A 17,198-nucleotide genomic window follows, 5' to 3' on the forward strand; every position below is an offset into this window, starting at 1 on the left:
GGGTCATGTTTTATCATGTGGAGGTGTTCAAGTTGATGACAAAAAGATTGAAGCAATTAGAACCTTTCCAGTGCCCAAGTCACAAAAGCAGATTCGCTCCTTCTTAGGTCTCACAAACTTCTACAGGAAGTATGTGAAAAATTACGCTCACATAGCGCTTCCACTGAATGCCTTGCTAAAGAAGCATTCAGAGGCAGAAGTAGGAAAGAAACCAAAGTTCCAATGGTCACTTGAGTGTGATCAGGCATTCAACACACTCAAACATGCTATGAGTAATACACCTGTTCTGGTTTATCCAAATTTTGACAAAGAATTTCTTCTCGCAACTGATGCCAGTGATATGAGCATAGGTTTTGTTTTGAGTCAAAAAGATGAGAAAAATAATGAACATCCAATAGCTTTTGGTGGTAGAGCTCTTCATGGCAGCGAAAAGAACTGGAGCATTACAGAAAAGGAAGGCTTAGCCCTAGTTGAAGCAATTAGATCCTTTCGTCCATACCTTGCAAATTCCAAATTCACAGTCTACACTGATCATATAGCATTGAAGTGGCTGAAATCCATCAAGGATGCCACAGGTAGGTTAGGACGATGGTCTTTGGAACTTTCTACCTACACTTTTGACATTGTTCACCGCAGCGGCAAAGCCAATGGGAATGCCGATGCTCTCTCACGTAGGGAATATGAGGAAAATATTAACTGTAATGATCAGACAGAAGCAGATGCTGAGAAAACAGTCTTCTCAGTAACTTCAACTCAGCAAAGCAAATCAACTAGCAGTCCCACAATCTTGCCAAACACCCATTCATCCACACAAGTCACACAGACAACTCAGACTGAGGATATTTGCACACCTATTGTCAATCACTTAGAATCAGACACACAGACAACACATTGGTCAGTCACCTTTGAATATGAAGAGGATTATCAGTCAGTACCAGTTAATGTTGTCGCAGCATTACATGCTACAAATGCTGATGTTACCCAAGACACATTGGTTGAAGTAAGTATAAAAGAACATCCAAATTTACGTCACCTACAAAGGATTTGTCCAGATTTCATCCAAATCTTTGACTACAAAGAGGATGAAGTCCTTCCACAAAATGAAAAGGATCGTCAAAAGATTCTTATTGAAGCCAATACTTTTGAAATTGATGAAGGCATCCTATACTGATTCGTTCCACAAAGACAGAAAGGCCACGCAGACAAGTTCATTAAACAGCTGGCAGTCCCAAGAACCCTCAGAAATCAAGTCCTGCAATCCTATCATGACTCAGAGTTTGGCGGTTGCCACCATGGGAAAGAAAGGATGCACAACACCATGAGACCTAAGTACTACTGGCCCAAAATGTACAGCGATATTGCTACTTATGTCCAGACATGTGAGGTATGTCAACAGACCAAGAGGCACTACCATGGCAAGAAGGCACCACTTCGTCCACTACCTGTAGAAGAGGTCTTCACCCGATGGCACATTGACATTCTCGGTCCCCTGCCAACAACACCAGATAAGTACAAGTACATTTTGGTGATCACAGATGCTTCATCTAGATGGTGTGAAGCCTTTCCACTTCGGACCCAAGAAGCCAAAGAAGTAGCAGATGTTTTCGTCAGAGAAATATTTTGTCGGTATGGCGCTCCAAGGACCTTAATTTCAGACAGAGGTCAGAATTTCATGTCCAAACTTATCAAAGCAATTTGTGAACTTTTGGCAATTAAATTTACCCATACCAGCCCATACCATCCTCAAACAAACAGCTGTGTAGAAAGGCTCAACTCTTACATCAATCAATCACTAAGAGCCTATTGTAACAAGTCTCAAAATGATTGGCCCCGTTTTATTCCTGGCATCATGATGGCCTATCGGATGGCTCCAAATTCATCAACTCAAAAATCCCCATATGTTATGCTTTCGGCCGCGAAATGAGAGCTCCACAAGATGTAGCATTAATTCCAAAAGAAAATTTAGGCCACAATAACAAAAGTTATCTTTCCAATTTGCTTGAGGAGCTTGAAATCACTAGAACAATCGCAGCTGAAAACACTGCTCGGGCTAAGGAGGTGTATTCAGAACAATATAATAGAAAGGCTAAAGAACCAGAATTCGCCCCAGGTCAAAGAGTTTGGCTTTACTGTCAAAAAGTTGAAAAAGGCCTTTCCAACAAATTAACCAAAAAGTGGTATGGTAGCTATTATATCATCCATACAGGTCCAAATTATACCTACAAACTGCGCCGATGTTCTGACGACAAAATACACAAACCACTGGTCCATGCCAACCGTCTGAAGCCATATTTTGATCCTGCTGATCGTCCACAGTATCCTCCAGAACCATACCTCAATAACCCCAGTGACATAGATTCAGGAGTCATGGATGACAACGAGGAACCAGTCAATGATACTCATCTTGACAGCAACAATTCCCCACCAACAAGTTCAACTTACCAGGCTACTGATCAATCACCTCCACAACAGAAAGGTAAGAAGGTCAATTCCAAAACAAAGGCAGGTACTTCCAGCAACAAGAGTCCAAAGCAAAAGACCCCAACAAAGAAGAAAATCCCTGCTTCAAGTACAACAGAAAAACCTACCAGTCCCACGGCAACAATGAAGGAAAATCATGCCACACCAGGTCCTAGTGCTCCAACCAAGGTAAATGAAAAGGTAAACAAAGGGGAAAGAGGAGTGAATAGTAAGCATCACCAGCCCAAATCCAGAAAACAACCTGACGACAGCCAGGTACAACCTCCAAGTCCAACATCAGGTAATCAAACCAAGGATATCCCTCAGGTCTTCAATCCAGAGGGCATCCACTCAATTGTTAGTTCCAAGAGAGCAAATGGCAAAATCTACTACAGAGTAAAATGGAAGGACCCAGAAAGAGGAAACACATGGGAGTATGGCAGCAGCATTCCAGACTCCATTCGGAGAGAATTTCACCTCAAAAGAAGTATGTCAGGAAAACGACGAAAACGTCCACTGAAGAATCATAAGTTTTTCGACCAAAAGGAATCAGCACAAGACAATAAATCAATCAATGTTCTGTCAGGGAATACAATGTCCGGAAATGTCAAGCAAGACAACACCAAACCATGCATAGAATTAGATGTCAAACCATATCCGTTTTTTCCAAAACACCTACGAAAAGTAGATCATAAAATGGAAAGAGTTATGGGCATTGAAATTATTCAAGGAGACTGCTATGTCAAGGTCTCATATAAAGAATATCCTGGTCAATTCACATGCTATTTCGAAAGTGTTCCTCCCCACCTCATACAGCGCTACCTTGATGATAGCTGGAACGATCTCCATGAGTGGCTGGGTCTAGAAGATAATCCTCGATATGATCCAGAGGAACCACCAATTTATAAATCCAAGAGGGTTATTTTTCAAGATATAGACCATGAAAACATCAACACCTTTTCCTACCGTATTTCACTCACAGACAGTATTCATCCATACCAGGATCAACGCACCATACATACCGAACAATGCCAATTGCACATATTCTTGATAAAAATACAAAATCTCCTGAATAAACGGTGCAAATCACGAAACAGCTATTAGCTGTATCTTGTTATGTTTTCTTGTGTCCAGTCTTTTCACTATGGGTCGCCAGTTGAGAACAAATGGCATCAGCCTGATCATCTGAGTTATTTGTATCACAACAAATTTTGAGCATTGACCTGATCAACCAATCTCAAAAGCGAAGTGAAATGACACAAACCCAACCCGTACCGAAGCGAACCGAACCCAAAACGTACCGATGCAAACCCAAACCCCACCGAAGCGAACCCGAACCCGTACCGAAGCGAACCGAACCCAAAACGTACCGAAGCAAACCCAAACCCCACCGAAGCGAAACCAACCCGTACCGAAGCGAACCGAACCATACTGGGAAACGAACCCTAAATGTACCGAAGCAAACCCAACCCGTACCGAAGCGTACCGAACCATACTGGGGATCGAACCCAAAATGTACCGAAGCAAATCCAAACCGTACTGAAGCGAACCAAACCATACTGGGAATCGAACCCAACCCGTACCGAAGCGAACCGAACCATACTGGGAATCGAACCCAAACCGTACCGAAGCAAACCCAAACCGTACCGAAGCGAACCAAACCGTACCGAAGCGAACCAAACCATACTGGGAATTGAACCCAAAAACGTACCGAAGCAAAATAAACCAAACCCTATCGCATTGAACCGAAGGACAATCAAAGCGAAACAAACCAAATTCAAATAAAGCAAACTTAACAACCGAAACAAAGAAAAGGCAAACCAAATAGTTACGAAAACTAACAATGATATACACCTTTTGTATACCGTATTAATGTAACAAATCAATGAACTTGTTATATGCACATGCACATATATGTATATATAATGCGTCTAATGATTGTATCCAAAAGTAGAAGGATATTACTATTTTTTTCATGATAAACTTTTGTAATTTGCCGCCAATACATTCTTCCTGGTCATGACACCGTTTAGTAATAATTATGTACTGATCTTTTACATCATAATTATCATATTTGTTTTATTTTCTAGTTATTACAGACAAACTAAGGAAGTATTTATATATGACATATTATTTGAACATGCTAACTCTCTTTTCTTTGTTTCCATGTAACACCTCCATGGACACAGCCTACTACCTTACAACCCCAATCCAGGATGTGGAACTCAAGGCCTCCTACATCACCCATAAAGCCACCAGTACAGAGTGCCAAGACAAGCCAGCTCCACATCCAGAACCCTTGATGACAGCATTTTTATATTATGTTTCCTTATGTCAAAGAGACTCTATAATAATTATTATTCACTACTACCAGTTTAAACTTTATACATTGTCCATCTAAGCCTTAATTATTTTTATTTTTACACGTTTGGGGTCCAAACTTTTTCAGACGGAGGGGAAGTTATCATGGGATAACATTTATACTAAGTTATTATAATAATTAGATCTACATCAAGTGCTTTTATGAGTTATCATGATGTAATATTTATACATCATTTCATATAATTGTAGATTTAGCAAGTAATAATTATCATTAGGTAAAATGCATATATAAAATATCAGTAGTTTCAGTTAAAGCTTTTTAGATGGTTGCTAGCCTAAGGTAATTGGAGCGCGTCTTCTAGACATACTATTCAATAAGACAAGAGTTACGTCTACATAGTTTAATTGATTTGAAGCTTTTAGATAAATGCTAGCCTAAGGTATCAAGATCCTATCTCCCAGACAAAGGATATTTATTTAAGTATATCTGTCATCACCTACCGGGGTATATTAGAATAACATTACTTCAATTAAGACTCATTAAGGATTAGCCCCCATACAAACTCGTCTATAGTGCATTAAGGATTAGCCCCCATACCAGCTCATCTATAGGGCATTAAGGATTAGCCCCCACACAAGCTCATCTATAGTGACACCCTAATCTCTTTCAAAGCATCCAGTAAATATGTCAACAAGATTAGTGCCAGTCCAACAGGATAAACAGGATTTAGTATTCCCCTCTGTTTAGCCATCCATTTAGCTTAGGACACAACCAATCGTGTATCATCCAATCACATTCCATTTTATTGTTTAAATTTTTGTTAAATACATACTGTAGGCAGGTTTTAAGCAGAGAAGGGGTTTGACTCTCTTACCAAGCAGACCTCTCTCCCACAGCCCAGAGTGTGTACCGACTCTCTGTGGCACCCTCAGTTATTATCTAAGTATATTGTAAATTGTTAATTGTTCTTGTAAATAAAATTGTGATTAGTCTCCTGTGACTCTGGCTCTTTGCTGACTAATTCCCCAAGAAAACCAGCACGTCATTTGGAAGGTATTGTTCACCCAGAACAGTTCCATGATACAATATCCACAGGAGAAACAGTGGCAAAACACTGACTAAGTACTTTGTCATTTCTTTCATGATACAGTAAACTACGGTTATAACGAACTCAAAGGGACCACTAATTGTAGTTTGTAATAACCGTAGTTTGTTAAAAGCATATGTATACAGCATATATACAACAAATGGCCGGGACTACAAAATAGGTTTGTTATATAAATATAGTTTACTGTACTTTCTAGTCATACTGACATGGCAAGGCTGTGTCTTATTACGACGGTCTGGTGTTTGTAAACATAGTCAGTTTCATTGATTTTTCTGTCAATAACCTACGGACCTTGGTACCTAGCAAGTAATGATTGACCAGCGATTGGCAAAAACACTAAGGCTTTATTGCAAGGCCAGAAATTTCTCTCTTGAGGATGTTTGTCATAATTCACTTTAATTTTGTCCTTGGGTCTCTTCAAGTTATCCAAAGTGACTTCACAAGTATTTGAAAGTCTAGACTGAAATTATGAGACATACTCCAACAAACCCATGTCAGACCTATCATTAAGCCAATGTCCCTTCAAGTGCTATTAAGGTCCACAAACAGTGTGGCCAAAGACAAGGTCAAAAGCACTTAAACCCAGGGACTCCTGAACTGACTCCCAAAACCAAACAACAAATGAATGCCTTCATCCCAATCCTTCTCAGTCTAAAAACAGTAAGTCCTTGTCATATTCTTAAGAGTCTGATGAAAGCCCTCTAACACTCCTTGAGATTCAGGATGTTATGTCTAACTGGCGCATAATTAGGTACTGATTGTTAATTGTTATGTTATATTGTGGTTGTTTCACACATTCATAAATGTATGCAATGTTGTTACTTTTGAAGGATTAACAGAAATAGCAGAAACTGTACACATGTAACGGCTAAGAATCACAAGATAGATAAACATGACAAATGTATCAGCCAATGAGAACAGTTTTCAGAGCTCTGCCGGTAGCTTTAGGCCACCACCAAATAGTTTTGTTTCGGAAGTCAATTACGGAGCATGTCATTTCAGCACATTTTTTGACTATTATGAATTTTACTGATATTTGCAACAAAATCACAATCAGTTTTTTCTGTTCACTCGCCATTTAGCAGATTTCTTAAGAATATGGAAGGAGTTTTGTTACTTATATTTTTTGACACATTGTAGCCATCTGAGAAATCAGATCAGGACCTTCAACGTGGTAAGCAAACACTTTAACCACTAGACTACCCAACCACCATTAATATCTCTGAGGGCAATGTGCAATACAGGATAAGGAATGACTGTGCCAATTTAATGCTGACATAACATGAATCATTGAATCTTTTTGGGGATGTCATGCACACAGTCATCATAAGCAATGTGATACTGTTTTGAACACATCCTGAAATAAGAAATGGTTCACTCTGTGATGCTTTTCAGTTGAAGTGAGCTAAAAAGGTTGAAGGGCTGATACTTTGTTACAGATTCCGTCTGTCAAACTTTATCACAGTTAGGAATGTGCGTCAGTGACATAGTGAGGATGTTCATCCAATTTCCCCCAAAAGGACATTGCCGATAGGACGAGTGGACATGATCAGTGGTCAGTCAATCCTAATTTCAATTGACCTTTCCATCTGAAGCCATTTGCATTATAGTCATATCAACACAATAACATTGTTCCAAGGTGTTTGACACACCAGCTCTAAAAAAGGTCATAGACTGAGCTACGTCCCCAACGTTTTGCTGCCTCTTTTGCTGTTTGATCTCTTTTGTTCAAAACATGGATATCGATCACATTTAGAGAGAGAACATACTTCACTATCTCCAGATGGCCCCACATACAAGCAATGTGAAGGATGTTGTTACCACCCTCATCCTGAAGACCTAAATCAGCCTTTTCACTGACAAGATGTTTCAAAACTTCTGTATGTCCCTTCTCTGCTGCCATCATTATAGGGGTCCTCTTGCCACATCCTCCATCATCAATGTTTACAAACTGTTCTGATAGGTTATACTTCACTATGTCCAAATGTCCTCTCTTGGAGGCCACATGAAGTCCAGTGTTACCGTCAGCATCAGTTACTCGGGGATTACCTCCACTTTCCACAAGATGTCTGAACATTTCCAAATTTCCCCTAAAAGCTGCCTCAATCACTGGTGTCTTCCCACCATCTGATATTTCGTTGATGAACTCAATTTTCTTTGAAAGGACATACTTTACCATGTCCAAAAGTCCTCCACTACAGGCCACATGAAGGATAGTGTTACCACTATTATCCACTATTGATAAATCAGCACCGTTACTCACAAGGAAGTCAATGTTTCGCATGCCCCAGTATGTTGCTTCCATCACCGATGTCCTGCCATGTTGCCCTCTAGTGTTGATGTCCACAATATTCCTTGAGATGATATCCTGTACAATTTCCTCATTTTTCCCAATGCAAGCAAGATGGAGGATGGTGTTACCTAAATCATCCACAAGAGATAAGTCAGCTCCTCCCCTGACAAGAACGTCAAACAAGTCTTTATCTCCACGCCATGCTGCCTCCATCACTGCACTCCTCCCATACTGTCCTTTACTGTTGATGTTCTGCATGTCCTTTGAAAGGATACTCTTCACAATATCAACATGCCCTCCCTGACATGCCAGATGAAGAATGTTGTTGCCATCATCATCGACCAGTGACACATCTACTCGTTTACTCACAAGTAAGTCAAACACTTTTTTGTGTCCATGCCTTGCTACCACCATCAGTGGAGTTCTTCCCCTCTTTAGTCTAATATTAATGTCAACACTGTCATTTAAAAGCACTGCCTTCACTGTAATGATATCTCCAACATTGAGGACAGCCTCGACGATGTGATTCAGCAGTTTTCTGAAACTCTCAGTTAGTGTCACATCATCATCTTGTTCGAATTGTTTTATCCATACTAACATTATCTCTGGAGGCCTGTCTGGCCAGTCTCTTCTCATGATGTCCACCCGACCATCACGAACAAATCGTGTAATCCAGGTCTCTTCTGCACTTCTTAATGTTGGTATTACTGTAATTATATAAAATTTTAAAAAAACATGAATGACATAATTCTTGTTAATCCTCTACCTCTATTACATCATTGCCATCAATTAGTAAAATCGAAATATTTTTTACATTTGGATACTTATCTTGCATTACTACCTCAATGCTATTACTGCTGTTTTTTTACTAGAAAGATGGAGCTGTGAGAGGTCCAGGCTGCAGAAGACCACATGACAAGAAGTGACGATGTCACATATAATCACATTACTGCTGGAACGAACATCTGAAACTTTGTGACCTGTGAAGATCCGGGGTAAAACAGGTCTTCAGCAACCCATGCTTGCCATAAAAGGGGACTATGCTTGTCATAAGAGGCGACTAACGGCATTGGGTGGTCAGACTCGCTGACATGGTTGATGCATGTCATCGTATTCCAATTGCGTGGATCGATGCTCGTGATGTCAATCACTGGATTGTCTGGTCCAGACTTGATTATTTACAGACCACAGTCACATAGCTGGAATATTGCTGAGTGCAACGTTAAACAACAAACAGACAACTAAAGGCAAGCATAAGGAGGCCAAGACCACAGTGTCCACCTTGACAACTCCTCAGCCAGACCCACCTTCTGGTTTTCTAATCAGCACATTGGAGAAACTTCTTGCAAGGCAGCATTTATGGAGGTCTTCCTTTACTCCTGTCCATCAGCCTTATTGTCGGAGGTCAACCTTGTAAAAAGGCTCAGAAGAATCCCCCAGACAAGAAGCCAAATGGCGGAATGTTTCCATTTGAACCCCGATCATCTTCATTTGGCAGCACCTCCAGATGACCAGCTGTGTAGTGGTGACCATGCCTTACCCCTCATTGACAGCCACCGGCCCACAACCCACACGGTCCACATGACCAAGAGAACTGAGGTTCAGCCTGAGGGCATGGGTTCAATTGAGGTCCCATATGGCTCCCGCACAGACTAGGTCGACCACACAGACTACCAGTCTTCACCGTAACGGGGTCTAAACGACTACAGCACGGTTCTCACAAGTGTTCCCCGGGATTGTCTGGAAAGCCATGCAGTTACGCACAGACTCTCACAGTGTCGCATGCAGATTTTGATTATACCGCACAGCATCATCATTCAGGCTGTCCAGATCCATGCAATTACCTCTGACAACACATCAACCTGGAATCATGGACTCTGCTGGATGAGGATTTACATGGGGGTGACACAGATTCATTGAATGTTATGGATGTACCTCATCATCATCCTTCCCACGGATTCAGAATCAGACTTTGGTGACGATTATGGCCATTCTGACTTCAACTGCCTCCTGTATCAAACCCATATTTCACCATTCCCGGATTTGTAACTGGTTAATCACAAGTTTATCAAATTAGTCAAGAATCCAAATATGAAACTCACCATCCATGCCAGCTATCTCAAGGATTTATCAATGGTTAACAGGTACTCCATGGATGTGGGCACATATCTCAACTGGTTTGTTGGGATTCGCCATGCTATGCTTACTTTGTCACTCTCCTACAACGATGTCCCGGGGGACATACTGACGCCCAAACACACTGATCAGGTCTGACTTATTTACAGTCAGCACATTATGGCTCAGAAGATTTTCAATGACCAGTTTGTGAAAATCGTTGGGGAGGTCTGTCAAAACACGACTGAATGGTTTCATGATTCTTCCAGGGATTCTACATTCTGTGAACTGGCTCTGAAGAAATTCATACCTTCTGGGAAAGAGTCGTTTCCTAGTCAGTCTCTGAGTTTTTTTCGTCCCTCAGACTCCAAATATCGTGGATCCGTATGAAGAGGCTTCAAGTTCGGAGGTATGGGGCAACACAAAGGACTCTATCCCACTCCCCCCATTGTCGCAGATCTGTTCGACCTGGGTTTGTCTACAGACTTTGATACATGCCTACCACTTTTCAATGTAACACCATTGCTTGGTCCAGTGGGACGGCGTCTTTTGTCATACACCAAAAATTGGACGCACGTTACGTGTGACTGCTGGATTTCAGACGTAATTCTTTACAGATCCAAGTTCCACTTTAACAAACACCCACGCCTTCTATCCTGGCCTGTATGTCACAGATTCCGTATGGTGGGAGCCAAATTGGAGGCAGTCAATCTAACCATCAAGACATTGATTGCCAAACGGGCCATTTTACATCATGAAAGTGCCTCTGTTTTGCAGTAAACGATTGACACTACAAGTTCCAGGTCTTGCCATTAGGGATTTCGATTGCGCCCTGGCTCTTCACCCGGATCACGGCATCCGTTATCAGCTTTGCCCATCTTCAAATAGTGTATACCTGAACATCTCTTTAGCGCCCCCTTGCGGTCGGGTAGCCTAGTGGTTAAAGCGTTCGCTCGTCATGCCGAAGACCCGGGTTCGATTCCCGACATGGGTACAATGTGTGAAGCCCATTTCTGGTGTCCCCCGCCATGATATTGCTGGAATATTGCTAAAAGCAGCGTAAAACCATACTCACTCACTCACTTTAGCGCCCCATCGGGAAGTTTTCCGGAATCTTACTCACCCAACTCCTGACTTATCTTGGTTTCCTCATCCATCTGTTCCAATCGGAACACCTACTGATCGAGGACAGATAACATTGGGGCCAGATTTCTCCTCCATGCAGGATATCTCTATCGTCCAGAGGATCAGTGTACCCAGACTCTCATGATGATCCACACGGTACTGGATCGACCAACTCACTCATTCAGGTGGTGGATGTCTTTCTTGGGAACCCTGTCCTCTCTGTAAGATATGACTCAAAGGGGCCGGTTATAGTTTCACCCTCTGCAGAACTGGATCAACATCCTTCAACCGCTGTTCTCATGCCTCTCCACCTCTTTCACGATCTGTCCTGGTGGACTTGACGCATAATGTTTGGGATTCCTCTCGAACCTCCCGACCACCATCACTTTACGGATGCCTCAGACTCATGCTATGGAGCCCATATGGACGATATAGGGTTTATGAACAGAGCAGGAGATGAGCCTGGCATCCAGGACTTCTGTTTCTGTTGAACAGGTCATAGCTGGATGCCAAAGGGCATCACACTCTACCTTCACTAGTTCTTACTCGCGGGATATCCAGCAAGATATGCATGGCATATATTCCGTGGCCCTGTTGTCACAGCCCATTCTATCATTAGATCTTAGTTTTTTGTCCTTCAATTGAAAAAAAAATGGGCCAATGATGACATCAGCAGTAACAGGAGGTGAGTACACCTATTCTTAGAGTGAGTGAGTGAGTGAGTTGGGTTTTACGCCGCTTTTAACAGTATTCCAGTTATATCATGGCGTGTCAGCTTAATGTGGGAGGAAAGCCCGAAGTGATGCACTTCGGTGAAACCCACAAACGGGTATGGTGCTGACAAACCTATAAACATAATCGGGGCGAACCGGGATTCGAACCCACAATCATAGGTTTCTGGCGTGCCCAAGGGACGCAACTCTGCACAGTGAATCGCGGCGCCTTAGACGACTGGGCCACCCGTGCCCCCTATTCTTAGAACAATAGCTACAGAGTGTAAGAGTACCAAGGTATAGCTGTATCAATCCAGAGTTGGAGGTTGCTGACAGATCATCAGAATTGACGTCACAATTGGAAGAGAAAGAGGATCGGAAGTGACATCATATCCAGAAATATGATAGACCAGAGAGATTGGAGCAAATGATGAGCTAGAATAGAACTGAAGTCATCATTTGTGGAACATCAGCAATATAATGATCTGTTTTCAAATTAACACTGGTTCATTCAACTATTTTAAGTCCCCTAGAGGTGATTCCAAGAGGGTTTGAAACGGTAATATAAAATGAAATCACATGAGGTTTATAGGATTGCTGTTAACTATACAGGGAGTGTCCTAGAGGCAGAACCCACCTGTCAGTGTGGTATATTCTGGCAATGATGTAATAGAGGTAGAGGATTTGCAAGAATGATCAAAACAATAGTTGTCATTGTTAATAATATAATTCTAAACATACTACCTCTATTACATCAGGATTACTCCCATCCACCTCCCCAATCATCTTCCCCTAGTGGTTAGATGTTTTGGAAAGAAGCGAGGTCTTTCTGCCTTTGCGCATTGAAGAGCTGTTAGGCTACTGGTACTATTGCCTGAACAACTAGATGTGTGTAGTTGACAGTGAAGAGGTCTTCTATTGAAAATCTGAAGATTTAGTCATTGTGTGCTTGCAGCCAAAATGGATGATTTATGGCAATGTTGTAATAGAGGCAGTATTCTCAGAATTAGTAACAATGATAACTATCGTTTTGATATTTTGCACTGAGTATACACTGGGTTCTGTATTGTCATCATTTGTCACTATGCTAAGGCAATAATTAACAAAATAGTCCCACTTGACTGCAGCTCACCTCTTTGTGTATTCAACAAAGGCAGCCATTTAATAGGTATACATCTCCATTTTCTGCAACACTGATCAGGACGAAATGATATGTATGAAAAAAGTCACTACATTTTATCAAGTGACCATGACCTCTAACCTTATGACAGGTAACTTGAATCTTCTTGTAGCCATTATGCACATAAACATGACAAAGCACCAATTTTATAACAATATAGAAAAAGTAAAACAAATATAAAAATTCAATTTCTTAATCTGCAAAAAAGAAAACACAATGCAGCACAAAGTTCAACTCTGAGCATTCTGTTTAACAAGTTTATCCAAACTGCCAGATCCCCTCCAATGCTGAGACATAACACTGAGCTTGCATATGTCTTCAAAGGAGATTTATTTTACTCTCAACCACAAAAAACAAAACCCCATAACGTTGATCTGAAATTAACCTGATCATTCTTGGGAGAGTAATTCTACTACCTGAAATTATCTTTATATGAGTAACCGAGTTATGTTTGTTGTTTTACGACGCACTCAGCAATGTTCCTTATGAAAAGCATAGTCGCCTTTTACGGCAAGCATGGGTTGTTGAAGACCTATTCTACCCCGGATCGTTACGGGTAGGAACCAAGTAATCATCTGCCAAAGTTACAGCATGGTGTAAATGATCTATCTTCTGTTCAAAACTAAGTCTTGATCTCAGAAGACACACACACACACTGCTTGAAATCTTTCAACAGCTGCTTTAACTTATCAAAATATTGGCAACCATCCTTTGACAAACAGCACCTTTTAGACAAAGTCTCTTTCTCCCAGCAAACCCAATCACCCTTTTCTTTGATTGTATAAATATTTGCCTAAATGCCTCAGGAAGCCTTCGAATTTACTTTTTTTACTTGATCATATACTAGCCACAAAAAGAAACTGTGCACGGAGAAAATATAGATATAAGGGCACACCGTCCATATATGAAATATAGGTTTGTACACAGCAATTATTGGAGACATTCAAACGCTCATGCACGTGCCATGCGATATGACGTCATTGATGGGGGCCTATGGACGTGCAATGTGTTACTGCACGTGCATCCTGTGCAGCTGTACACAGCATGTGCAACTCAAAATTCGTTGTCACTTTGGAAAGCATGATCTGTGGTCATTCAAAAAATTCAAAACTTCTCAGGCGTAGACACAAGCATATCACAAACAAATCATGCCAAGATTGACAGCTGCACAGCGTCATGAAGCCATTGGAATGATCCGAGCGGGAATGAGGCAACAACAGGTGGCAACATATTTCCAATGCCATCGTAACACGATATCGGCATTGGTGAGGCGTTATCAGAACACAAATGACGTTGCCGACCACCCACGTTCAGGACGTCCCCGAGTAACGCGCCAGGACAGGACAGATGGATTCGAGTTACACATCTCCGACACAGGTTCCAAACGGCAGTAACGACGTCCCAGACAATTCCTGGACTGCGCCGTATCCATCCCAACACTGTCAGGAATCGTTTACGTCAGTACGGGATTCGACCACGATGCCCTGCCATACGTCCCATTCTGACACACCGTCATCGAGTCAACCGTCTAAGATGGTGTCGAAATCATGTTCGCCAACCTCGAATATGGTGGAGAAATGTTGTCTTTACAAATGAATCGAGGTTCAACATTTCCCACAGTGACGGGCGCCAACGTGTCTACCGGCGTTTGGGAGAACGTTATGCACGCAACTGTATTGTGGAGAGGAATCGTTTTGGAGGTGGCTCTGTGATGATTTGGGGTGGGATAACAGCACGGCACTGAACCCCTTTGGTGGTTGTTCAGGGCAATCTCACCGGTGTTGGCAACAGAGATCAGATTCTGAGGCCTGTGGTCATTCCTTTCCTGCAACGTCATGGCCCGGAATTTACATTTCAACAGGACAACGCTCGTCCTCACACGGCTAGGGTCGCAATGGATTTCCTTCACCATAACAATGTCATGTTACTGCCATGGCCTGCAATTTCTCCAGATCTCTCCCCAATAGAGCATGTGTGGGATGAAATGGAGCGCCGTCTGCGTTGACTTCCACATCCTCCAGATAACGTCCGTGACTTGGCACAGGATTTGAGGAGGATATGGCAGGCCATTCCCAAGGCCTTCCATGCCCATTTGGTGGACTCCATGCGTCCCCGGAAGCACTGCTGTGATTCACGCACAGGGTGTTCATACCCGTTATTGACTTTGTGACTTTGTCGTTTGACCCCCTACTCCATTTTGATCTTCTGATGTCATCGTAACAGATGTTGTTCAGGTCTCTTGACGTTTTCTTATGGTCCGATCATTCAGCTGCTACAGCGTCTGCATCATTTTGTTCTTGCTGTGTTGTATTTCAATCCAGAATATATTTTCTCCGGGCACAGTTTCTTTATGTGGCTAGTATATTTTGTGCTGACACCAACTAGGCGTGTTCGGGTGGATTGCTTTTTCAGAAGCTGGAAACATTTGTTTAAGCACCTTTCAACATATGATCGAAAGAAGAATGAGAAATGCATAGATAGGATAAGTTGTAAAATGTAATATCTCACATATAATCACAACTGATTGGATTGGCAAGTAGTTTAACTTGAGCTTCAGGTATACCAATGATCTGATATTGTCCAGTAGCCATCAAATAGCCAGTTCCCTTCCACTGATATACCCACCTGAACTAGAAATAGCAGAGATCGCCTCATCTGTTTCATAGTTAGACCTATGCATAAAGATTCAGAGTGACAAAACACTCTACAGACTGTATGACAAGAGGGATGACTTCAACTTTCAAAAAAACCCTTGAATTCTTATTATGTTTGAATAATTTTGAAAAAAAAATTCAATAATTATATTGAGTTTATTACTTCAATCAATGTGAAATAGTTTCTCAAGCTGACTGGTAATCACAGCTCTTCCTATAGCCAGCCAAAAAAGTCTTAAACCTCATTGCTGATTCATTCATACAATTTTCACTGCAATTTTGCCTCTTAAAGGGGCACTGATCTAAAGCAATTCCCCGGGACTGGTTGTTGCCTTTGTTATTGTTTTTCCCTGTGAGTACCCGGATGATACACAACACAACTGAGCGTGACAAGAGACTGGGCTACTGTCTGCAAGGACAGCTAAATAAATTTGGAGGCAATATTTGTTTTACTCATTTTTGAACACTGATTGGTTAACCGTGATCAATAAAGATTTCGACAAAGGGCGCAATTTAATTTATGTCTTTAGCAGCCAAGCAAGAGATGAATGATCAGTTGATTTACTTTTTTTGTAAATCAACGGATCGTTCCTAGTCATCAAGGGATTAACAGAAAATACATTGATTGATTAATCACTGTTATCTTGCACAGTGGATATGTCAAAAGTGAGTGTTCACATGTCTAGGTTTATTAAAACAAAGGGAATACACTCCTATCATGGCGTGAAGTGCTGATGTAAAAACAACATACTTTGTTCAAAGGGTTAACCGATAATACGTTGATTAATTGCTCATTGTTATCTAACTCAATGGAGTTTTTTAGGAACCGTGGTCGTTATGAAAATAGTTGTCACGTGGGCTTTCTCAGCCGACCTTTGAGACTTGACACCTTTGTGAAACACCTGAAACAATCTAAGTGATCAGTTGAGAAACGAACACAGGTTATAATATCCTGAAACGATATATATCTTTTAAAATAGTTGATTGGTACAGAGACACGTGACATCGAATAAGTTTCTTTGTACAGCTGCAGACGCGTGGGATATTGTTCCTTTGTGTGGATATTCACGGATACATTCCTCGAACAAGGAAGCTGCCTAAAATTATACACATAAATTTGGTAGGTTGTAATTATGATATTAGCGATAGACGTTGTTTTCACAAGTCTTTTCCTTTGTAAGCGTGAATATATTACAGTCGGGGCGGTCGGGTAGCCTAGTGGTTAAA

General features: G+C 41.5%; 2 protein-coding genes across 3 annotated transcripts in view; both read right to left on the reverse strand.

The window, feature by feature from the left end:
• The window catches only part of LOC124122616 (multiple epidermal growth factor-like domains protein 6), a 97,016-nt gene that overhangs the window by 25,639 nt on the left and 54,179 nt on the right, over positions 1-17,198 (reverse strand). The gene's annotated exons all lie outside the window — the stretch shown is intronic.
• The window catches only part of LOC124122611 (ankyrin repeat and KH domain-containing protein 1-like), a 47,229-nt gene continuing 37,407 nt past the window's right edge, over positions 7,377-17,198 (reverse strand). For both annotated transcript variants that reach the window (XM_048390315.1, XM_046485692.2), the window contains exon 10: positions 7,377-8,891. In XM_048390315.1, the coding sequence (XP_048246272.1) occupies positions 7,549-8,891 (1,343 nt within the window). In that variant the 3' untranslated portion in view covers positions 7,377-7,548. The remainder of the gene's footprint in view (positions 8,892-17,198) is intronic.

This window comes from Haliotis rufescens, unplaced genomic scaffold, assembly GCF_023055435.1.
Source record: "Haliotis rufescens isolate VD_foot unplaced genomic scaffold, xgHalRufe1.0.p SCAF_9, whole genome shotgun sequence".
In the NCBI taxonomy this organism is placed as follows: domain Eukaryota; kingdom Metazoa; phylum Mollusca; class Gastropoda; order Lepetellida; family Haliotidae; genus Haliotis; species Haliotis rufescens.